Source organism: Tachyglossus aculeatus, chromosome X2 (assembly GCF_015852505.1).
Source record: "Tachyglossus aculeatus isolate mTacAcu1 chromosome X2, mTacAcu1.pri, whole genome shotgun sequence".
NCBI lineage: Eukaryota > Metazoa > Chordata > Mammalia > Monotremata > Tachyglossidae > Tachyglossus > Tachyglossus aculeatus.
The window spans coordinates 4389930-4414590 of NC_052100.1; the positions used below are offsets into that span (position 1 = coordinate 4389930).

The 24661-nt window shown below is 47.3% G+C and overlaps 1 protein-coding gene across 3 annotated transcripts in view; it reads left to right on the forward strand.

Moving 5' to 3' along the window:
- Positions 1-24661, forward strand: part of CPLX2 (complexin 2) — a 61631-nt gene that overhangs the window by 30970 nt on the left and 6000 nt on the right. For 2 of the 3 annotated variants that reach the window (XM_038771232.1, XM_038771234.1), the window contains exons 3-4: positions 17264-17361; positions 20272-20447. In XM_038771232.1, coding sequence (XP_038627160.1) covers positions 17331-17361; positions 20272-20447 — 207 coding nt within the window. In that variant the 5' untranslated portion in view covers positions 17264-17330. Of the gene's footprint in view, positions 1-8852; positions 8922-17263; positions 17362-20271; positions 20448-24661 lie in introns of those variants that run through there. The other variant, XM_038771235.1, reaches the window with a different exon arrangement.

A 24661-nucleotide genomic window follows, 5' to 3' on the forward strand; every position in this document is an offset into this window, starting at 1 on the left:
TTATTCAGCATTAAGGCTGAGTTCCCCGTTAGATGGTCTTCTGTGTACCTGGGGCGAGCACTGGGATAGATACAAGATAATCAGATTATTATTATTATTATATTTATTATGCATTTACTATGCTAAGCCCTGCTATAGTGAAGCAGTGTGGCTCAGTGGAAAGAGCCCGGGCTTTGGAGTCAGCTGTCATGGGTTCAAATCCCAGCTCCGCCCCTTGTCAGCTGGGTGACTTTGGGCAAGTCACTTCACTTCTCTGGGCCTCAGTGACCTCATCTGTAAAAAGGGGATTAAGACTGTGAGCCCCCTTGGGACAACCTGATCACCTTGTAACCTCCCCAGCGCTTAGAACAGTGCTTTGCACATAGTAAGCGCTTAATAAATGCCATTATTATTATTATAATTATTATTATTATGTGCCAGGCACTTTGCTAAGCACTGGATAAGACACAATCCCCTGTCCTCTTGATCCAAACTGCTACAACACTGTTCCAAGCACTTATCCTATCCCGCCTGGATAGGAAGCATCTTGCTTCCTCACTGCCAGCCTTCTGCCTTTCCCCATTCGGGAACCCGTAAGGGGTTCTAATCCCAGCTCCGCCACTTGTCAGCTGGGTGACTTTGGGCAGGTCGCTTCACTTCTCTGTGCCTCAGTTCCCTCGTCTGTAAAATGGGGATTAAGACTGTGAGCCCCACGTGGGGCAACCTGATCATCTTGTATCTACCCCAGCGCTTAGAACAGTGCCTGGCACATAGTAAGCGCTTAACAAATGCCATCATTATTCTGCCCAGTGCTTAGTCCAGGGCTTTCCACACAGTAGACTGTAAGCCCCTTCGGGGCAGAGATAGTTCCTACTAACACTATTTTATTATACTCTCCCACTGCTTAGTGCAGTGCTGTACATTCGTTCAATCGTATTTATTGAGCACTTACTGTGTGCTCTGTGAGCACTGTACTGAGAGGTCGGAAAGTACAATTTGGCAACAGATATAGTAAGTACCACTGGTTGAGTGATTGATGGGGTATTCCAGAGTGGTAGGATCCTGTGCTGTTTTCTGTGTCATTCGGTGGGGATGGAATTGCTGGAAGAATCTGGAGAGGTGGGGAAAAGTCAGGGGCTTTGGCTGGTCCATGGTGGGTCTCTGGGGGACAGTCAGGGATGGAGAGGGGAGAGTCGGGGGTGGGATGGTCCCTGTTGGGTCACTGGGGAAGGGTCAGGGATGGAGAGGGGAGATTCAGGGGTGTGGGGGGGTCCTTACTGGGTCACTGGGGGAGAGTCAGGGATGGAGAGGGGAGAGTCAGGGGGGTGGTGAGGCCCATCCCTATCAGGGGTCAGGAGGACAACTAGCACCCGGTTTCTTCCAGGGTCCTTGCGTGCCTCTGTCGGAGGCCGAGCCCTGGGGGTGGGCAGCGAGGGGGATGCAGAGTGGCCACGCTAGTGGACTGACGCTTTGAACGTCGAGGCCACCTGCAGAGCGGCTTTCTCCGTCTTTGGCACTCGCCTCTCCCACCCCCACCTCCAGTGTCTGTGCTGCATTCAGCTACAGCAGAACATGCTAAACAGCTGTGGGAGCCGGCTGGCGGGGATAGGTAGGAACGGGAAAAGGCACCTTTCGGCTTCCCTTATCCCTGGTGGCCCATGGACCTCTTTCCTTCACAGCCCGTCGGTCCGTTTTTCTATCTCTCTGTTGATTTATTTCTCTAAGTCCGTCGAACTCTTTCTATCTTTCCGTCTCCCTAGCCATCCATCCATCCATCAATCTATCCACCTCTGTCTTCCCCCTCTCCACCTCCTCTCTGAACCAAATTAAAGGTGATTCCCCCCCCCCCCCCCACACTCCCCACCACCACAAGTTCCAAGAATAGCAGTGAGTGGGTGACCCAAAGCATTTGGAGGAGAGAGAATTTCCCCCGCCCCACAACTTCTCTTTTCTCATAGTCCTCTCAGGGTGTGGATGGAACTAGCTGAAAAGGAGCTAGCCCCTGAATCACCCCCCTACACACACGTACACAAACACACAAACACACACACAGACACACCTGCCCAGTTACTCCAGACCCATCCCTCCAACTGACCATATAATGGCTTTGATTATTGTTATTATTAGCCATAGTAATGCTAACTACAATAATAATGGTTTTCAGGGCCTTACTCTGTGCCAAGCCCTGTGCTAAGCTCTGGGGTTGATACAGTGCAATCGGATCGGTTACAGCCCCGACCTACTTGAGGCTCACAGTCTAAGGGGGAAGGAGAATGGATATTTAATCTCCATTTTGCGCTTAGTACAGTGCTCTGCACATAGTAAGCGCTCAATAAATACGATTGATTGATTTTGCGGATGAGGAGACCGAGGCCCAGAGATGTCCAGTGACTCGTCCAAGGTCACTCAGCAGGAGAGGGGCAGAGCCGGGATTTGGACCCAGGTCTTCTGAGCTCCGGCCCTGAGAGCTTTCCTCCACGCCAAGCCACTTCTCAGGGGCGGTGTCTGCTGTAGTCTGGAGTTTCCCAGGCCTCAGTTTCCCCATCTGGAACTAGGAGATAAAAATCTCTAAGATCTTCGGGAGATACCCACACCCCCAACCCAAATCTCCACAAATCCCAACCCAACCTGGACAGCCCCCAGCTGAAATTATCCAGGCTCTCCCCAATCCCTCATCTTTCCCCATCCCTCCCGCCCCCAACCCGAGCTTCAGGGGTTGAACGTGTATTTCCACAGGAGGAAAACCCACGGGCGTTTGGCGCTGGGAGCCCAGCAAAAGCCCAAGTCATCAACATATTTGGTGTGTTTGACATTTTAATTCCTTCCACATTGTTCCTAGATCTCCTCACACGAAGTACTATCATTAGCTTTAGTGATTAGTCCTGAGACTGCCGTCAAAGCATGTATCATTAAAATCTGTTAAAATATGGGCTTCCCAGATTGCTGTTGGTTCTGCTAGTCAATAAAAATTAAAGCTAGGAAATGGCCTTTACGAAGGATGTCACGGAGAGAAACATCCGTAGTTCGGTCACCAGAGGGTGGCTCTTGCCTCATCGCCTCTTTCTGGACCCGTAAGTGAAGAAAAATCAGCTTATTTGCCCTCGCTGTTGGCTGGGGTCTACATTTGGAAGCTAAAGAAAAATTCCAGGCAGCCAATATGGCACAAGGATGTTGGCCTGGGTGTGAATTCAAGTTTCTCTAGTGAGACATCGGGGAATGGGAAAGAACAGAAATGTCAGGGTAAAAATATCCATCTTGAAAAGCCATGCGGAAAAGTAGATTTTCGTAAAACCGTAGAGTAGTTCCTTTTTTTGGGGGGTGGGGGGGGTATCCAGTGTCAGCGACTCTGAGCCCTGATAAATCATCTTCCGTTCTTAGTGTGGGGTGCAGATGGGAGAAAAAAAGAGACTCTACCCATTTTCCAGGTGGAGAAATGGTTTGTCCCGTACCATCAAGGTGGATTGAGAACAAAGCTCAAGGATCCAAACGTTTAGCTCTACTCCTCACCCCCATTTAGGGAGAAAGTGGGGTGCAAGAGGACACTGGGGGCCGGAGGGGAATCCAGGTTCTAGCCTCAGCTCGGCTGGCGGTCCGATGCGTGGCTTTGGGCATCATCGTCATCATCAATCGTATTTATTGAGCGCTTACTATGTGCAGAGCACTGTACTAAGCGCTTGGGAAGTACAAATTGGCAACACATAGAGACAGTCCCTACCCAACAGTGGGCTCACAGTCTAAAAGGGGGAGACAGGGAACAAAACCAAACATACTAACAAAATAAAATAAATAGAATAGATATTTGGGCAAATCATTTAACCCCTCTTGGCTTTGGTTTTCTCATCTGTAAAATGGGCATTAATAGGTCTGACCCTCCCTCCCTCCTGGGGAGGTGAATGTGGGCAAAATGAGATCCGCTAGGTGAGCGGGCACCGTTGGAAAAGTAAAAAAGCTCTCCAGATTCAAGGGGTGATTATACAGTCTCAAGCAGGGGGTGGGAGAGGGAATAAATACGGGAACAATCCAAACAGCTCTGTGCAAATGAGGAATGTGGCAGTTTCTTGGAGAAGATTGGAGGGTGGGGGGAGGTGGGCAAGCGTTTAGAGGAGATTTCGAAGACAGGGAGGGATCCGATCGAGCAGATTTGACGTGGGAGGGAAAATCCAGGAAGAGGGAAGGGCGTGAACAGGGGGTCGGACAGTGGAGAGACCACAGGGAACGCGGTGAGTAGGTGAACTTGGAAGAGGAAGAGCTGGGGTGAGGTGAGAGGACAGAGAGGAAGGGAAGAGGGAGAGATCCGCCGGAGAGGGAGGTCAGGCGTTTCTGGATTCTTTATTTTATTTAATTTTTTTGCCTCTGATGGATCGACAGGTCTGCCAGATAGCCCAAGAGGCAAGAATCTGGACCCAGTGGTGAAAGAAAGTCTATCCATGGTATTTATTGAGCGCCTACTATGTGCAGAGCACTGCACTAAGCGCTTGGGGGTGTACAGTATAACAGAGCTGGTAGAGACGTTCCCTGTCCACAATAATAATAATAATGGCATTCGTTAAGCGCTTACTATGTGCAAAGAAAGCACTGTTCTAAGCGCTGGGGGTGATACAAGGTGATTAAGTTGTCCCACGTGGGGCTCACAGTCTTAATCCCCATTTTACGGATGAGGGAACTGAGGCTCAGAGAAGTGACCTGCCCAAGGTCACACAACAGACATGTGGTGGAGCCGGGATTCGAACCCATGACCTCTGACTCCAAAGCCCAGGCTCTTTCCGCTGAGCCACGCTGCTTCAACGGGAGGGAAGCAACAAGGTGTCGTGGAAAAAGCGTGGGCCTGGGAGCAGGAGGACCTGGGTTCTAATCCCGGCTCTGCCATTTGTCCGCTGTGTGACCTCGGGCAAGTCACTTAGCCTCTCTGTGCCTCAGTCGCCTCATCTGTAAAATGGGGGTTAAGACTGTGAACCCCACGAGGGACGTGGACTGTGTCTAACCCGCTTAACTTGTATCTCCTCCGGCACTTAGTACAGCGTCTGGCACACAGTAAGCACTTAGTAAAGACCGTTATTATTGAATGACTGTGAGCCCACTGTTGGGTAGGGACTGTCTCTATGTGTTGCCAATTTGTACTTCCCAAGCGCTTAGTACAGTGCTCTGCACATAGTAAGCGCTCAATAAATGCGATTGATGATGATGATGAATGATAGTAATAATAATGACAAAGACAAGGAAAAAGCGAGTTAGCCCCAGTCCTGCCTCTGGCCTGGAATGCCCTCCGTCTTCTTATCCGACAATAATTCTCCCCTTCTTCAAAGCCTTATTGAAAGCACATCTCCTCCAAGAAGCCTTCCCTGACTAAGCCCTCCTTTCCTCTTCTCCCACTCCCTTCTGCCTCACCCCGGCTTTCTCCTTTTATTCATCCCCCCTCTCAGCCCCTCAGCACATGTCCAATTTGCCATTTATTTATTTCTATTAATGTCCGTCTCCCCACTCTAGACCGTAGGCTCTTTGTGGGCAGGAAATGTGTCTGTTTACTGTTGCATGGCACTTTCCCCAGCGCTCACTCCAGTGCTCTACACAGAGGAAGGGCTCAATAAATACTGTATATATGTATATATGTTTGTACATATTTATTACTCTATTTATTTATTTATTTTACTTGTACATATCTATCCTATTTATTTTATTCTGTTAGTATGTTTGGTTTTGTTCTCTGTCTCCCCCTTTTAGACTGTGAGCCCACTGTTGGGTAGGGACCGTCTCTATATGTTGCCAATTTGTACTTCCCAAGCGCTTAGTACAGTGCTCTGCACATAGTAAGCGCTCAATAAATACGATTGATGATGATGATGATGATGATGAAATACCGTTGACTGATTGACTGACAGGCTATTAATAATGATGGCATTTGTTAAGCGCTTACTACGTGCCAAGCGCTGTCCTAAACGCCAGGGTAGATACGAGGTGATCAGGTTGTCCCGCCTGGAGCTCACAGTCTTCATCCCTGTTTTCCAGATGAGGGAACTGAGGCCCAGAGAAGTGAAGTGACTTGCCCAAAGTCACACAGCTGACGAGTGACGACTTTTAGACTGTGAGCCCACTGTTGGGTAGGGACCGTCTCTATATGTTGCCAACTTGTACTTCCCAAGCGCTTAGTCCAGTGCTCTGCACACAGTAAGCGCTCAATAAATACGATTGATTGATTGATTGATTGAGTGGTGGAGCCGGAATTAGACTCCCAAACCCGCTGCGGACAATGAGGCAGGGCTCTTTCACTGACCAGAGAGAAGAGGGAGGAGGATGTAGAGGCCATTAATCAATCAATCGTATTTATTGAGCGCTTACTGCGTGCAGAGCACTGTACTAAGCGCTTGAGAAGAAATCGACACACGGGTCAGGAGCGAATAGGACTCATTCACCCATTCAATCGCATTTATTGAGCGCTTACTTTGGGCAGAGCACTGGACTAAGCGCTTGGAAAGCACAGTTCGGCTCCTGATTAGGTGTTGGGAAGAGAAGGATTGGCATCATCTCCTGAGGGTGATAATAATAATAGGATATTTGTTAAGCGTATTTGGAAGCTCGCACTCTAGACTGTAACCTCGTTGTGGACAGGGAACGTGACCGTTTATTGTTATATTGCACTCTCCCAAGCGCTTCGTGCATTGCTCTGCACACCGTACGCGCTCAATAAATAAGATTGAAAATGAATGAAAGGGACCCAACGGGAAGGAAGGGAGGGAAAGAAGGAGGCATTTCCTCTCAGGAAGGACCCCCCACCTGAAGACCATCCTCTGTCCACCTCCCTGACCCTCCGACAGAAGGGAATTAGGCCCTGGACTCAGTTTCCCCCCTCCCCAAGACTCCCGTCTTTACCCCGCTCTGGGATAATGTAGAGGAAGAAGGAGGGAGATAGATAGAGGGAAGAGAAAAAAGGGGGAGAAGAATGAGGTGGGAAGAGAGGGGGAAAATGGGGAGGGGCAGGGAGAAGAAGAGAGACTGGCAGGTAGAAATGTAGCCTGACCGGGAGAGAAAGAAAAATCAATCAATCAATCAATCAATCGTATTTATTGAGCGCTTACTGTGGGCAGAGCACTGTACTAAACGCTTGGGAAGTACAAGTTGGCAACACATAGAGACAGTCCCTACCCAACAGTGGGCTCACAGTCTCGAAGACGACAAGGACTGTCCCCCAGGCGCTTAGTGCAGTGCTCTGCACACAATAAGCCCTCAATAAATTCATTCAATCGTATTTATTGAGCGCTTACTGTGTGCAGAGCAAAAGAGCCCGGGCTTTGGAGTCACAGGTCATGGGTTCAAATCCCGGCTCCGCCAATTGTCAGCTGTGTGACTTTGGGCAAGTCGCTTGACTTCTCTGTGCCTCATTTCCCTCATCTGTAAAATGGGGATTAAGACTGTAAGCCCCACGTGGGACAACTTGATCACCTTGTAACCTCCCCAGCGCTTAGAACAGTGCTTCGCAAATCGTAAACGCTCAATAAATGCCATCATCATCATTATTATTATTATTATTACTAAGCGCTTGGGAAGTACAAGTGCTTAGAACAATGCTCAGCGCTTAGGACAGTGCTTCGCACATCGTAAGCGCTTAATAAATGCCATCATCATCATCATTATTATTATTACTAAGCGCTTGGGAAGTACAAGCGCTTAGAACAGTGCTCAGCGCTTAGAACAGTACTTTGCACATCGTAAGCGCTTAATAAATGCCATCATTATTATTATTATTATTATTATTAATAATAATAATAATAATAAGCGCTTGGAAAGTACAAGCCCTTAGAACGGTGCTCAGCGCTTAGAACATTGTTACTCTATTTATTTAACTTGTACATATCTATTCTATTTATTTTATTTTGTTAGTATGTTTGGTTTTGTTCTCTGTCTCCCCCTTTTAGACTGTGAGCCCACTGTTGGGTAGGGACTGTCTCTAGATGTTGCCAATTTGGACTTCCCAAGCGCTTAGTCCAGTGCTCTGCACACAGTAAGCGCTCAATAAATACGATTGATGATGATGATGATGATTATTATTATAAGTTGGCAACCTAGTACAGTGCTCTGCACATAGTAAGTGCTCAATAAATACGATTGATGATGATGATGATGATGATGATTATAAGTTGGCAACTTAGTACAGTGCTCTGCACATAGTAAGCGCTCAATAAATATGATTGATGATGATGATGATGATTATAAGTTGGCAACTTAGTACAGTGCTCTGCACATAGTAAGCGCTCAATACGATTGATGATGATGATGATTATTATTATAAGTTGGCAACTTAGTACAGTGCTCTGCACATAGTAAGTGCTCAATAAATACGATTGATGATGATGATGATGATGATGATTATTATAAGTTGGCAACTTTGCACAGTGCTCTGCACATAGTAAGCGCTCAATAAATACGATTGATGATGATGATGATGATTATGAGTTGGCAACTTAGTACAGTGCTCTGCACATAGTAAGTGCTCAATAAATACGATTGATGATGATGATTATAAGTTGGCAACTTAGTACAGTGCTCTGCACATAGTAAGCGCTCAATAAATACGATTGATGATGAACATACAGAGACGGTCCCTACCCAACAGTGGGCTCACAGTCTAGAAGACTGTGAACCCATAAATAGGATTTATGGGTTCCTATAAATCCCATAAATCGGATTTATGGGTCGAGGGAAAGAGAGAGAGAGGTGGAAAAGGGGACAGGGACGGACATGGAAAGCGGAATAAAAAGGAGTGAGAGGAAAAAGAAAGGAGGGAGAAGGGGGAGGGAGATGGAGGAGGAGGAGGGAGAGAGAGAGAGGGAGGAAGAGGGAAGGGAGGGAGCTGGTTTGAATTTCCCATCTGAGAGGGGAGAAGCAGCTCGTCGCGGGAGGAGCAGAGCGTTTGGAGGAGGGTGGAGCGCAATAGTTGCACCTGGAAGGCGGTGGGTGAGCTGAGTGGGAATCCGGCCAGGCCCGGGCAGCGCACTGAGCAGCTCCCAGGTCTAGGGGGTTGGGAGGGGGGCGTCGGGCACATCATCATCATCATCATCAATCGGATTTATTGAGCGCTTACTATGTGCAGAGCACTGGACTAAGCGCTTGGGAAGTACAGATTGGCAACATAGAGAGACAGTCCCTACCCAGCAGTGGGCATGGGCATGGGGGGCGTCGTTAGGAACTTTTGGATGCCCAGAAGGGACACCTCTCTGGCTGCAGGGGTGGGCGAGGATGGGGTCGGAGCGGGGGAAAGACCCCCCGCAGCCGGGATCCCGGCTGAAAGCAGGGCGGGGGGCGTCTAGTGGGGTCCGGCCGGGGTGCCCAAGCAGGACCAGGGGGCACACCAAGGCCGGGGGGGGGGGTATTTAGGGGTGGGGGGCTTTGGGAGGGACCCACGACCTCTCCTCCAGCCGGGATGCCCGGAGAAGGCTGGGACTGGGTGGGATTTGGGGGGGGGGGGGATTTGTTAAGCGCTTACTATGTGTCCAACGCTGTGCTGAGCGCTGGGGCAGGTGCCAGTTAATGAGGACAGGCCCAGGTGGGAGTGGAGGAGGACAGGGGGGATGCTGTCCTCCCTGCCCCCCCAACTAAGTCCCCTCTGGTTTTGGGGTGGGGGTGGAGGGGTCTTGGGGTCCCAACGGGGCTGCCCGAGGGCCAGTCCACGACGGCAGCGGGAGAGACGCCTCCCCCCCCAGGCACTGGAGACCCCCCAACCAAGTCTCCCCCCACCAGGCCCTGGAATTAGAAATCAAAGGACAGGCTGCTGCCGACAGGTGTGTTTCTGTGTGGACGTGTGAGTGTGCGCGTAACTTGTACATCCCAAGCGCTTAGTCCAGTGCTCTGCACACGGTAAGCGCTCAATAAATAGGAATGAATGAATGAATGAATGCTGGCGCTCGTCTGTGTGTGTGTGTGTGTGCGTGCGAGGGCGTGTGGACGTGTGTTTGTGTGCATGCCGGCGGGCGCGCGTTTCTGTGCGAGTAGGTGTGTGTGTGTGTGTGTGTGAGAGTGCCTGTGGGCCTTGCGTGGGCGTGCGGACGTGTGTTTGTGTTTGTGTGCATGCTGGCTCGCGCGTTTGTGTATGAGTGTGTGTGTGTGTGTGTGTTTGTGTGTGTCCCTCCAGGTGTGTGTGTGTGAGAGTGCCTGTGGGCCTTGCGTGGGCGTGTGGACGTGTGTTTGTGTTTGTGTGCATGCTGGCTCGCGCGTTTGTGTATGAGTGTTTGTGTCTCTCTCCAGGTGTGTGTGTGTGTGTGTGTGTGTGTGTGTGTCTCTCTCTCTCCAGGTGTGTGTGTGTGTGTGTGTGTGTGTGTGTGTGTGTGTGTGTCCAGCCCCTGGCTTTGGAGGGCGAGGGGCTGTGGGGTCAGGGGGTGACTCCCCTCTCCCCTCCCCCAGGAACCCACAGAAAGGAGGAAATGAGGGGAGGGGGCTAAGGGGACCCCCAGCTGCTCTTTGGGAAGACCCCCTCCCCTCCTCCCCTGCCACTCCAGGAACAGGGCTTTCTATCAATCAATCTATCTAATAATAATAATAATAACAATAATAATAATAATGGCATTTGTCCCCCGAGGACTCCCCGGTGGTGGCCCTCGGTCAGTGGACGGCATGTACTGAGCGTCTACCGGGTGCGGAGCTCTGGGAAGCAGCGGGGCTCAGTGGAAATCAATCAGTCAATCATCAATCAATCGTATTTATTGAGCGCTTACTGTGGGCAGAGCACCGGACTAAGCGCTTGGGAAGTCCAAGTTGGCAACATCTAGAGACGGTCCCTACCCAACAGTGGGCTCACAGTCTAAAAGGGGGAGACGGAGAACAAAACCAAACATACTAACAAAATAAAAGAAATAGAATAGATATGTGCAAGTAAAATAAATAAATAAATAGAGTAATAAATATGTACAAACATATATACATATATACAGGTGCTGTGGGGAAGGGAAGGAGGTAAGATGGGGGGCTCTTTCTGTGCTCAGTCTCTAAGCGCTTCGGGGAAACAAGGTGATCAGGTTGTCCCACGTGGGGCTCGCAGTCTTAATCCCCATTTTACAGGTGAGGCAACTGAGGCCCAGAGAATAATAATAATGATGATGGTATTTGTTAAGCGATTGCTAGGTGCCCTGCATTGTTCTAAGCCCTGGGGTCGAGATGAGGTAATGAGGCTGTTCCACGTGGGGCTCACAGTCTTAATCCCCATTTTACAGGTGAGGCAACTGAGGCCCGGAGAATAATAATAATAATAACGGTATTTGTTAAGCTCTTACTAGGTGCCAAACATTGTTCTAAGCGCTGGGGTTGAGACGAGGTAATCAGGCTGTCCCACGTGGGGCTCACAGTCTTAGTCCCCATTTTACAGGTGAGGCAACTGAGGCCTAGAGAATAACAATAATAATGGTATTTGTTAAGCTCTTACTAGGTGACAAACATTGTTCTAAGCGCTGGGGTCGAGACGAGGTAATCAGGCTGTCCCACGTGGGGCTCACAGTCTTAATCCCCATTTTATAGATGAGGCAACTGAGGCCCAGAGAATAATAATAATAATGGTATTTGTTAAGCTCTTACTATGTGCCAAACATTGTTCTAAGCGCTGGGGTCGAGACGAGGTAATCAGGCTGTCCCACGTGGGGCTCACAGTCTTAATCCCCGTTTTATAGATGAGGCAACTGAGGCCCGGAGAATAATAATAATAATAATGGTATTTGTTAAGCTCTTACTATGTACCAAACATTGTTCTAAGCGCTGGGGTCGAGATGAGGTAATCAGGCTGTCCCACGTGGGGCTCACAGTCTTAATCCCCATTTTACAGGTGAGGCAACTGAGGCCCGGAGAATAATAATAATAATGGTATTTGTTAAGCTCTTACTACGTACCAATCATTGTTCTAAGCGCTGGGGTCGAGACGAGGTAATCGGGTTGTCCCAGGTGGGGCTCACAGTCTTAATCCCCATTTTACAGGTGAGGCAACTGAGGCCCGGAGAATAATAATAATGGTATTTGTTAAGCTCTTAGTAGGTGCCAAACATTGTTCTAAGCGCTGGGGTCGAGACGAGGTAATCAGGCTGTCCCAGGTGGGGCTCACAGTCTTAATCCCCATTTTATAGATGAGGCAACTGAGGCCCAGAGAATGATGATAATATAATAGGGGTGATGACGGTATTTGTTAAGCGCTTACTAAGTGCCGAACACTGTTCTAAGCGCTGGGGTGGATGCGAGGTAATCAGGTTGCCATCTCCTCAGGGAATTTGGGTGCTGTCCCCCCAACCTCCTCCCCTTCAGTTCCCTTTCCCCTCCAGCCCCAGCGTGGCTCAGTGGAAAAAGCCCGGGCTTGGGAGTCAGTGGTCATGGGTTCTAATCCCGACTCCGCCACTTGTCAGCTGGGTGACTTTGAGCAAGTCACTTGACTTCTCTGTGCCTCAGTTCCCTCCTCTGTAAAATGGGAACTAAGACTGTGAGCCCCACGTGGGACAACCTGATCACCTTGTTTCCCCCACAGCGCTTAGACTGTGATCCCGTTGTTGTGTAGGAACCGTCTCTATATGTTGCCGACTTGTACTTCCCAGGCGCTTAGTACAGTGCTCTGCACACAGTAAGCGCTCAATAAGTATGAATGAATGAACAGTGCTTTGCACATAGTAAGCGCTTAACAAATACCACCATCAGGCTCAGTGGAAAGAGCACGGGCTTTGGAGTCAGAGGTCATGGATTCAAATCCCGCTCCACCATATGTCTGCTGTGTGACCTTGGGTAAGTCACTTCACTTCTCTGAGCCTGTTACCTCATCTGTAAAATGGGATGAAGACTGTGAGCCCCACGTGGGACAACTTGATCACCTTGTATCCCCCCAGCGCTTAGAACAGTGCTATGCACATAGTAAGCGCTTAACAAATGCCATCATCATTATTATTATTATCCCGACTCTGCCAATTGTCAGCTGTGTGACTCTGGGCGAGTCACTTAACTTCTCTGTGCCTCAGTTAAGTCCTCTGTAAAATGGCGATTAAGACTGTTAGCCCCCTGTGGGACAACCTGATCACCTTGTAACCTCCCCAGCGCTTAGAACAGTGCTTTGCGCATAGTAAGCGCTTTAACAAATGCCATTATTATTATTATTATCTTCATCACCTTCCACAATCCCCCGCGCAGCCCGGATGGGGAGATCAGACGGAATAGGGTTAAATAAGACAGAGAGGAGAGGTGGCAGGTTGTGTGTCTGTGTGTATTTTATTGTGTGTGTGAGGAAGGCCTGCATCTCCTACCCCGGGATGACTCTATTTATTCATCTAATTTATTTATTTTACTTGTACATATCTATTCTATTTATTTTATTTTGTTAGTCTGTTTGGTTTTGTTCCCTGTCTCCCCCTTTTAGACTGTGAGCCCGCTGTTGGGTAGGGACTGTCTCTAGATGTTGCCAGCTTGTACTTCCCAAGCGCTTAGTCCAGTGCTCTGCACACAGTAAGCGCTCAATAAATACGATTGATTGATTGATCGATTGATTGAGGAGGGAGAAGGGGCATTACAGGGGGAGACAGAAAATGATCTCCACTGCTCCTTATTTAAACAGCTGCTCCAGTAGAGAGGCCCAGCACAAAAGACTCAGCCCTCTCCTCTCTGTCATGCCAACGCCTGACGGGGCAGGGGCAGGGGGGTACTGCCAGGGAAACGACCCCAAAACTCTCCCAGCGGGGCTGCAGAATGAGGCAAATCTCCCCCCAAATGTTCCCCACCTGTATATATGTTTGTACATATTTATTTCTCTATTTATTTATTTATTTATTTTACTTGTACATATCTATTCTATTTATTTTATTTTGTTAGTATGTTTGGTTTTGTTGTCTGTCTCCCCCTTTTAGACTGAGAGCCCACTGTTGGGTCGGGACTGTCTCTAGATGTTGCCAACTTGGACTTCCCAAGCGCTTAGTCCAGTGCTCTGCCCACAGTAAGCGCTCAATAAATACGATTGATTGATTGATTGATTGAGGAGGGAGAAGGGGCATTACAGGGGGAGGCAGGAAATGATCTCCACTGCTCCTTATTTAAACAGCTGCTCCAGTAGAGAGGCCCAGCACAAAAGGCTCAGCCCTCTCCTCTCTGTCATGCCAACGCCTGACGGGGCAGGGGCAGGGGGGTACTGCCAGGGAAACGACCCCAAAACTCTCCCAGGGGGGCTGCAGAATGAGGCAAATCTCCCCCCAAATGTTCCCCACCTGTATATATGTTTGTACATATTTATTCCTCTATTTATTTATTTATTTATTTTACTTGTACATATCTATTCTATTTATTTTATTTTGTTAGTATGTTTGGTTTTGTTGTCCGTCTCCCCCTTTTAGACTGAGAGCCCACTGTTGGGTCGGGACTGTCTCTAGATGTTGCCAACTTGGACTTCCCAAGCGCTTAGTCCAGTGCTCTGCCCACAGTAAGCGTTCAATAAATACGACTGATTGATTGATTGATTGATTAATTGAGGAGGGAGAAGGGGCATTACAGGGGGAGACAGGAAATGATCTCCACTGCTCCTTATTTAAACAGCTGCTCCAGTAGAGAGGCCCAGCACAAAAGACTCAGCCCTCTCCTCTCTGTCATGCCAACGCCTGACGGGGCAGGGGCAGGGGGGTACTGCCAGGGAAACGACCCCAAAACTCTCCCAGGGGGGCTGCAGAATGAGGCAAATCTCCCCCCAAATGTTCCCCACCTGTATATATGTTTGTACATATTTATTCCTCTATTTATTTATTTATTTATTTTACTTGTACATATCTATTCTATTTATTTTATTTTGTTAGTATGTTTGGTTTTGTTGTCTGTCTCCCCCTTTTAGACTGAGAGCCCACTGTTGGGTCGGGACTGTCTCTAGATGTTGCCAACTTGGACTTCCCAAGCGCTTAGTCCAGTGCTCTGCCCACAGTAAGCGCTCAATAAATACGATTGATTGATTGATTGATTAATTGAGGAGGGAGAAGGGGCATTACAGGGGGAGACAGGAAATGATCTCCACTGCTCCCTATTTAAACAGCTGCTCCAGTAGAGAGGCCCAGCACAAAAGGCTCAGCCCTCTCCTCTCTGTAATGCCAACGCCTGAAGGGGCAGGGGCAGGGGGGTACTGCCAGGGAAACGACCCCAAAACTCTCCCGGGGGGCTGCAGAATGAGGCAAATCTCCCCCCAAATGTTCCCCACCTGTATATATGTTTGTACATATTTATTTCTCTATTTATTGATTTATTTATTTTACTTGTACATATCTGTTGGGTAGAGACTGTCTCTATATGTTGCCAATTTGTACTTGCCAAGCGCTTAGTACAGTGCTCTGCACATAGTAAGCGCTCAATAAATACGATTGATGATGATGATGATCTATTCTATTTATTTTATTTTGTTAGTACGTTTGGTTTTGTTGTCCGTCTCCCCCTTTTAGACTGTGAGCCCACTGTTGGGTCGGGACCGTCTCTATGTGTTGCCAACTTGGACTTCCCAAGCGCTTAGTCCAGTGCTCTGCCCACAGTAAGCGCTCAATAAATACGATTGATTGATTCCCCACCCACATCCCCTTAACACAGCAAGTCGCTTCACTTCTCTGTGCCTCACTTCCCTCATCTGTAAAATGGGGATTAAGACTGTGAGCCCCACCGTGGGGCAACCTGATCACCTTGTACCTCCCCAGCGCTTAGAACAGTGCTTTGCACATAGTAAGCGCTTAATAAATGCCATTATTATTATTATTATTCTTAACTTCTCTGTGCCTCACTTCCCTCATCTGTAAAATGGGGATTAAGACTGTGAGCCCCACCATGGGACAACCTGATCACCTTGTATCTCCCCGGGGCTTAGACCACTGCTTTGCACATAGTAAGCGCTTAATAAATGCCATTATTATTATTAATATCCCTGCTGGACGGATTCTCCCAGAAATTAAAAGTCCAGAAACCCCCTCACCCACCCCTTTTCTTCCTCTCATTAATCAATCAATCGTATTTATTAATAATTTGGTGAATGTCTACGCTATGCTAAGTGTCGGGGTCAAGACACTAGACTGTGAGCCCGTTGTTGGGTAGGGACCGTCTCTATATGTTGCCAACTTGTACTTCCAAGCGCTTAGTACAGTGCTCTGCACACAGTAAGCGCTCAATAAATACGATCGAATGAATGAATGAATCAGGTGTTAATTATTAATATAATTATTATTTATTATTGACGTATTTATTATTCTAATGAATCAATAAGGTACTTGTTAAACATATCATGTGCCTCGCATTGTGGTTGATACAAAATAATCACTCCCTGTCCCTCCCCGGTTTCTTGGGGAGCACACACTGGAGTTTCATCAGGAACTTTATGGCTGACCCCAGGGGTTGAAGAGTCGGGAGATCTGGGTTCTAATCCGGCCCCACCACATAATAATAATGATGATGATGGCATTTATTAAGTGCTTACTATGTGCAAAGCACTGTTCTAAGCGCTGGGGAGGTTACAAGGTGATCAGGTTGTGCCACAGGGGGCTCACACTCTTAATCCCCATTTTTACAGATGAGGGAACTGAGGCCCAGAGAAGTGAAGTGACTTGCCCAAACTCACACAGCTGACAATTGGCGGAGCCAGGATTTGAACCCATGACCTCTGACTCCAAAGCCTGTGCTTTTTCCACTGAGCCATGACATGCTTGCCATTATTACTCTATTTATTCATTACTCTATTATTACTCTATTTATTTATTTTACTTGTACATATCTATTCTATTTATTTTATTTTGTTAATATGTTTGGTTCTGTTCCCTGTCTCCCCCCTTTAGACTGCGAGCCCACTGTTGGGTAGGGACCGTCTCTATATGTTGCCAACTTGTACTTCCCAAGCACTTAGTCCAGTGCTCTGCACACAGTAAGCGCTCAGTAAATACGATTGATGATGATGATGTGACCTCGGGCAAGCCACTTAACCCCTCAAGGCCTCAGTTGTCCTTTCTGTAAAATGGGGGTGAAATGCCCGCTCTCTTCCCTTATACTGCGAGCCCTGTGTGGGGCAGGGACTGATTACTTTGTATCGAACACAATGCCGGGCACATGATATGTGCTTAACAAGTACCTTATTACAATAATAATGATGGCATTTATTAAGCGCTTGCTATGTGCAAAGCACTGTTCTAAGCGCTGGGTATATTAGAATAATAGATAGGTGAATAATAAATTCGTGAATCGTAATTATATTAATAATAATAAACAGGTCAGTATCAGAGATGGCACAAGAACCCACCCCAGCCCCTGCGGGACCTTGACACTCCTGTCTCTCCTTCTTGACCAGGTGGAATTTTTCCCGGACTTCCAGCAGAAAAGCCCTGGATAACCATTTTCCCGCTGGCTAATCCAACATGGATTTTGTAATGAAGCAAGCCCTTGGGGGTAAGTTTTCATTTACTACCAGGACCCTGATCCATCAGCTCCTTTTTTATTTTTTTCTTTTAATGGCATTTGCTAAGCGCTTTCCATGTGAGCCCACTGTTGGGTAGGGACTGTCTCTATATGTTGCCAACTTGTACTTCCCAAGCGCTTAGTCCAGCGCTCTGCACACAGTAAGCGCTCAATAAATACGATTGATGATGATGATGATGTGCCAGGCACCGTTCTGAGCGCCGGAGAAGATACGAAGTAACCAGGTGGCACCTGTCCCACATGGGGCTCGCAGTCTTCGTCCCCATTTTAGGGGGAAACTGAGGTACAGAGAAGTGAAGCGACTTGCCCAAGGTCACACAGCCAACAAATGGTGGAGCTGGGATTAGAACCCAGGTCCTTCTAACTCCAGGGCCCGGGCTCTGTCCACTAGGCCACGTTGCTTCTCTAAGCGCTACAGTGCTTGGCATATAGAGTTTAAGACGTACCATAATTATCATTATTATTAATATTAAGTGCTGGTGCTTCTCTAAGCGCTACAGTGCTTGGCGTATAGAGTTTAAGACATACCATAATAATAATTATTATTAATATTAAGTGCTGGCGCTTCTCTATAAGCGCTACAGTGCTTGGCATATAGAGTTTAAAACATACCATAATTATCATTATTATTAATATTAAGTGCTGGTGCTTCTCTAAGCGCTACAGTGCTTGGCATATAGAGTTTGACATACCATAATTATTATTATTATTAATATTAAGTGCTGGTGCTTCTCTAAGCGCTACAGTGCTTGGCATATAGAGTTTGACATGCCATAATTATTATTATAATTAATATTAAGTGCTGGTGCTTCTCTAAGCGCTACAGTGCTTGGCATATAGAGTTTAAGACGTACCATAATTATCATTATTATTAATATTAAGTGCTGGTGCTTCTCTAAGTGCTACAGTGCTTGGCGTATAGAGTTTAAGACATAGCATAATTATTATTATTATTATTAATATTAAGTGCTGGTGCTTCTCTAAGCGCTACAGTGCTTGGCATATAGAGTTTAAGACATGCCATAATTATTATTATAATTAATATTAAGTGCTGGTGCTTCTCTAAGCGCTACAGTGCTTGGCATATAGTGTTTAAGATGTACCATAATTATTATTATTATTAATATTAAGTGCTGGCGCTTCTCTAAGCGCTACAGTGCTTGGCATATAGAGTTTAAGACGTACCATAATTATCATTATTATTAATATTAAGTGCTGGTGCTTCTCTAAGCGCTACAGTGCTTGGCATATAGAGTTTAAGACATGCCATAATAATTATTATTATTAATATTAAGTGCTGGTGCTTCTCTAAGCGCTGCAGTGCTTGGCACATAGAGTTTAAGACATACCATAATTATTATTATTATTAATATTAAGTGCTGGTGCTTCTCTAAGCGCTACAGTGCTTGGCATATAGCGTTTAAGACATACCATAATTATTATTATTATTATTAATATTAAGTGCTGGCGCTTCTCTAAGCGCTACAGTGCTTGGCATATAGAGTTTAAGACGTACCATAATAATTATTATTATTATTAATATTAAGTGCTGGTGCTTCTCTAAGCACTACAGTGCTTGGCATATAGAGTTTGACGTACCATAATTATCATTATTATTAATATTAAGTGCTGGTGCTTCTCTAAGCGCTACAGTTCTTGGCATATAGAGTTTGACGTACCATAATTATCATTATTATTAATATTAAGTGCTGGTGCTTCTCTAAGTGCTACAGTGCTTGGCATATAGAGTTTAAGACGTACCATAATTATTATTATTATTAATATTAAGTGCTGGGATAGATACAAGCTAATCAGATAGAACACAGTCCCTGTCCTTCCAATGTTTGGGTCAGACCACCTCCCCTAAATTAGGGCACCCACCTCCACCCACCCCCAATTCTATCCTCGAGGAGAAAGATACCAGAATCCCGAATCCACGGCCTGGGTCTTCTTACGACCCTGATCTTGCCGCAGATCAAACGATCAATCCTATTTATTCATTCATTCATTCATTCAATCGTATTTATTGAGCGCTTACTGTGTGCAGAGCACTGTACTAAGCGCTTGGGAAGTACAAGTTAGCAATTCTATTCACCATTTATTGAGCGCTTACTGTGTGCCGAGCACTGAACTAAGCTCTTGGGAGAGGACGGTAGGACAGAATTGGTAGACACGGTCCCTGCCCACAAGGACCTTACCATTAAGAGAAGCAGCGTGGCTCCGTGGGAAGAGCCCGGGCTTTGGAGTCAGAGGTCATGGGTTCAAATCCCGGCTCCGCCACCCGTCAGCTGGGTGACTTTGGGCAAGCCACTTCACTTCTCTGCTCCTCAGTTGCCTATCTGGAAAATGGGGATTAAAACTGTGAGCTCCAAGTGAGACAACCTGATCACCTTGTAACGTCCCCAGTGCTTTGCACATAGTATCATCAATTGTATTTATTGAGCGCTTACTGTGTGCAGAGCACTGTACTGAGCGCTTAGTAAGCGCTAAGTAAGCACTTAACAAATACTATTATTATTATTATTACCAGAAAGCAGACTTAGTAGACAGCAACCCCGGCCTGAGGAGCGCTGGACCAGGGGGTGAGGGGGACTGTTTGTACATATTTATTACTCTATTTATTTATTTATTTTATTTGTACATATCTATTCTATTTATTTTATTTTGTTAGTCTGGTTTTGTTCTCTGTCTCCCCCCTTTTAGACTGCGAGCCCACTGTTGGGTAGGGACCGTCTCTAGATGTTGCCATTTTGTACTTCCCAAGCGCTTAGTCCAGTGCTCTGCACATAGTAAGCGCTCAGTAAATACGATTGATGATGATGAGTTGAGGTGGTTGCGCGCTGACCGGCCCCGGGCCTGTGCTGTGTCCGCCTGGCCCAGGGGCCACGAAGGACATGGGGAAGATGCTTGGGGGTGAGGAGGAGAAGGACCCCGACGCCCAGAAGAAGGAGGAGGAGAGGCAGGAGGCTCTGCGCCAGCAGGAGGAGGAGAGGAAAGCCAAGCACGCCCGCATGGAGGTCGAGAGGGAGAAAGTCCGGCAGCAGATCCGAGACAAGGTCAGTGTTCCCCTCCACACACCCCCCCCATACACCCCCAAACCCCAACACACACCCCAACATACGCCCACATCCCAATACATACCCCCCCTCACACCCCAATAAAGACAATTCAAGCAGGAAACTTGGGGGACAGGAGGTGGGTGGGAGAGGCGCAGGTAAGCCTGGCCTCATTCATTCCTTCAATCCTATTTATTGAGCTCTTCCTACTAATAATACTGGCATTTATTAAGTGCTTACTATGTGCAAAGCACTGGAATAATAATCCACACACCCCCACACCCCAATACATACCCCCCCCCCCCCACCGCAATAAAGACGATTGGAGCAGGAAACTTGGGGGACAGGAGGTGGGTGGGAGAGGCACGGATAAGCCTGGCCTCATTCACTCCTTCAATCGTATTTATTGAGCTCTTACTACTAATAATACTGCCATTTATTAAGTGCTTACTATGTGCAAAGCACTGCTCTAAGCGCTGGAATTATAATCCACACCCCCCACACCCCAATAAAGACGATTCAAGCAGGAAACTTGGGGGACAGGAGGTGGGTGGGAGAGGCGCAGGTAGGCCTGGCCTAATTCATTCCTTCAATCCTATTTATTGAGCTCTTACTACTAATAATACTGGCATTTATTAAGTGCTTACTATGTGCAAAGCACTGCGCTAAGCGCTGGAATTATAATCCACACCCCCCACACCCCAGTAAAGACGATTCAAGCAGGAAACTTGGGGGACAGGAGGTGGGTGGGAGAGGCGCAGGTAGGCCTGGCCTCATTCATTCCTTCAATCCTATTTATTGAGCTTTTACTACTAATAATACTGGCATTTATTAAGTGCTTACTATGTGCAAAGCACTGTTCTAAGTGCTGGAATGAATAATAATCCCCACACCCCCACACCCCAATACATACCCCCCCCCCCCCACCGCAATAAAGATGATTGGAGCAGGAAACTTGGGGGGACAGGAGGTGGGTGGGAGAGGCGCAGGTAGGCCTGGCCTCATTCATTCCTTCAATCGTATTTATTGAGCTCTTCCTACTAATAATACTGGCATTTATTAAGTGCTTACTATGTGCAAAGCACTGGAATAATAATCCACACCCCCCACACCCCAATACATACCCCCCCCCACACCGCAATAAAGATGATTCGAGCAAGAAACGTGGGGGGACAGGAGGTGGGTGGGAGAGGCGCAGGTAAGCCTGGCCTCATTCATTCCTTCAATCGTATTTATTGAGCTCTTCCTACTAATAGTACTGGCATTTATTAAGTGCTTACTATGTGCAAAGCACTGTTCTAAGCGCTGGAATAATAACCCACACACCCCCACACCCCAATACATACCCCCCCATACCGCAATAAAGATGATTGGAGCAGGAAACTTGGGGGACAGGAGGTGGGTGGGAGAGGCATGGATAAGCCTGGCCTCAGTCATTCATTCAATCGTATTTATTGAGCTCTTACTACTAATAATACTGGCATTTTATTAAGTGCTTACTATGTGCAAAGCACTGTTCTAAGCGCTGGAATAATCCACACCCCCCACACCCCAATAAAGACAATTCAAGCAGGAAACTTGGGGGACAGGAGGTGGGTGGGAGAGGCACGGATAAGCCTGGCCTCATTCACTCCTTCAATTGTATTTATTGAGCTCTTACTACTAATAATACTGCTATTTATTAAGTGCTTACTATGTGCAAAGCACTGTTCTAAGCGCTGGAATAATAATCCACACCCCCCACGCCCCAATACATACCCCCACACACCCCCCAATAAAGACGATTCGAGCAGGAAACTTGGGGGACAGGAGGTGGGTGGGAGAGGCGCAGGTAAGCCTGGCCGCATTCATTCCTTCAATCATATTTATTGAGCTCTTCCTACTAATAATACTGGCATTTATTAAGTGCTTACTATGTGCAAAGCACTGTTCTAAGCGCTGGAATAATAATCCACACTCCCCACGCCCCAATACATACCCCCACACACCCCCCAATAAAGACGATTCGAGCAGGAAACTTGGGGGACAGGAGGTGGGTGGGAGAGGCGCAGGTAAGCCTGGCCGCATTCATTCCTTCAATCATATTTATTGAGCTCTTCCTACTAATAATACTGGCATTTATTAAGTGCTTACTATGTGCAAAGCACTGTTCTAAGCGCTGGAATAATAATCCACACCCTCCACGCCCCCATACATACCCCCCGACACCCCAATAAAGATGATTCGAGCAGCAAACTTGGGGGACAGGAGGTGGGTGGGAGAGGCGCGGATAAGCCTGGCCTCATTCATTCATTCAATCGTATTTATTGAGCTCTTACTACTAATAATACTGGCATTTATTAAGTGCTTACTATGTGCAAAGCACTGGAATAATAATCCACACCCCCCCACACCCCAATACATACCCGCCCCCACACCTCAATAAAGACGATTCGAGCAGGAAACCTGGGGGACAGGAGGTGGGTGGGAGAGGCGCAGGTAAGCCTGGCCTCATTCATTCCTTCAATCGTATTTATTGAGCTCTTCCTACTAATAATACTGGCATTTATTAAGTGCTTACTATGTGCAAAGCGCTGGAATAATAATCCACACACCCCCACACCCCAATACATACCCCCCACACACCTCAATAAAGACGATTCGAGCAGGAAACTTGGGGGACAGGAGGTGGGTGGGAGAGGCGCAGGTAAGCCTGGCCTCATTCATTCCTTCAATCGTATTTATTGAGCTCTTCCTACAAATAATACTGGCATTTATTAAGTGCTTACTATGTGCAAAGCGCTGGAATAATAATCCACACTCCCCCACACCCCAATACATACCCCCCCCACCGCAATAAAGACGATTGGAGCAGGAAACTTGGGGGACAGGAGGTGGGTGGGAGAGGCGCAGGTAAGCCTGGCCTCATTCATTCCTTCAATCGTATTTATTGAGCTCTTCCTACTAATAATACTGGCATTTATTAAGTGCTTACTATGTGCAAAGCACTGTTCTAAGTGCTGGAATAATAATCCACACCCCCCACACCCGAATAAAGACGATTCAAGCAGGAAACTTGGGGGACAGGAGGTGGGTGGGAGAGGTGCAGGTAAGCCTGGCCTCATTCATTCCTTCAATCGTATTTATTGAGCTCTTCCTACTAATAATACTGGCATTTATTAAGTGCTTACTATGTGCAAAGCACTGTTCTAAGCGCTGGAATAATAATCCACACCCCCCAATACATACCCCCCACACACCCCAGTAAAGATGATTCAAGCAGGAAACTTGGGGGACAGGAGGTGGGTGGGAGAGGCGCAGGTAAGTCTGGCCTCATTCATTCATTCAATAGTATTATTTATTGAGCTCTTACTACTAATAGTAATAATAATGGCATTTATTAAGTGCTTACTCTGTGCAAAGCACTGTTCTAAGCGCTGGAATAATAATCCACACCCCCCCACACCCCAATACATACCCCCCACACTCCAATAAGGATGATTCGAGCAGGAAACTTGGGGGACAGGAGGTGGGTGGAAGAGGTGCAGATAAGTCTGGCCTCATTCATTCATTCAATCGTATTTATTGAGTGCTTACTACTAATAATAATAATGATGGCATTTATTAAGCACTTACTATGTGCAAAGCACTGTTCTAAGCTCTGGAGCATTGTTCAAAGCGCTGGAATAATAATAATGATGGCATTTGTTAAGCACTTACTATGTTCTGAGCGCTGGGGGGATGCAAGGTGATCAGGTTGTCGCACGGGGGACTCACAGTCTTAATCCCCATTTTACAGGTGAGGGAACTGAGGCACGGAGAAGTTAAGTGACTTGCCCAAGGTCAAAACGATGGCATTTCTTAAGCACGTACTATGTGCCAAGCACTGTTCTAAGTGCTGGGGGGGATGCAAGGTGAGCAGGTTGTCCCACGGGGGGCTCACAGTCTTAATCCCCATTTTACAGGTGAGGGAACTGAAGCACGGAGAAGTTAAGTGACTTGCCCAGAGTCACACAGCTGACAATTGGTGGAGCTGGGATTTGAACCCATGACCTCTGACTCCCAAGCCTGGGCTCTTTCCACGGAGCCAGGTTGCTGTGTGCAGAGCACTGTACTAAGCGCTTGGGAAGTACAAGTCGGCAACATCTAGAGACGGTCCCTACCCAAACAACGGGCTCACAGTCTAGAAGGGGGAGACAGACAACAAAACCAAACATGGAGACGGGTGGTACCCA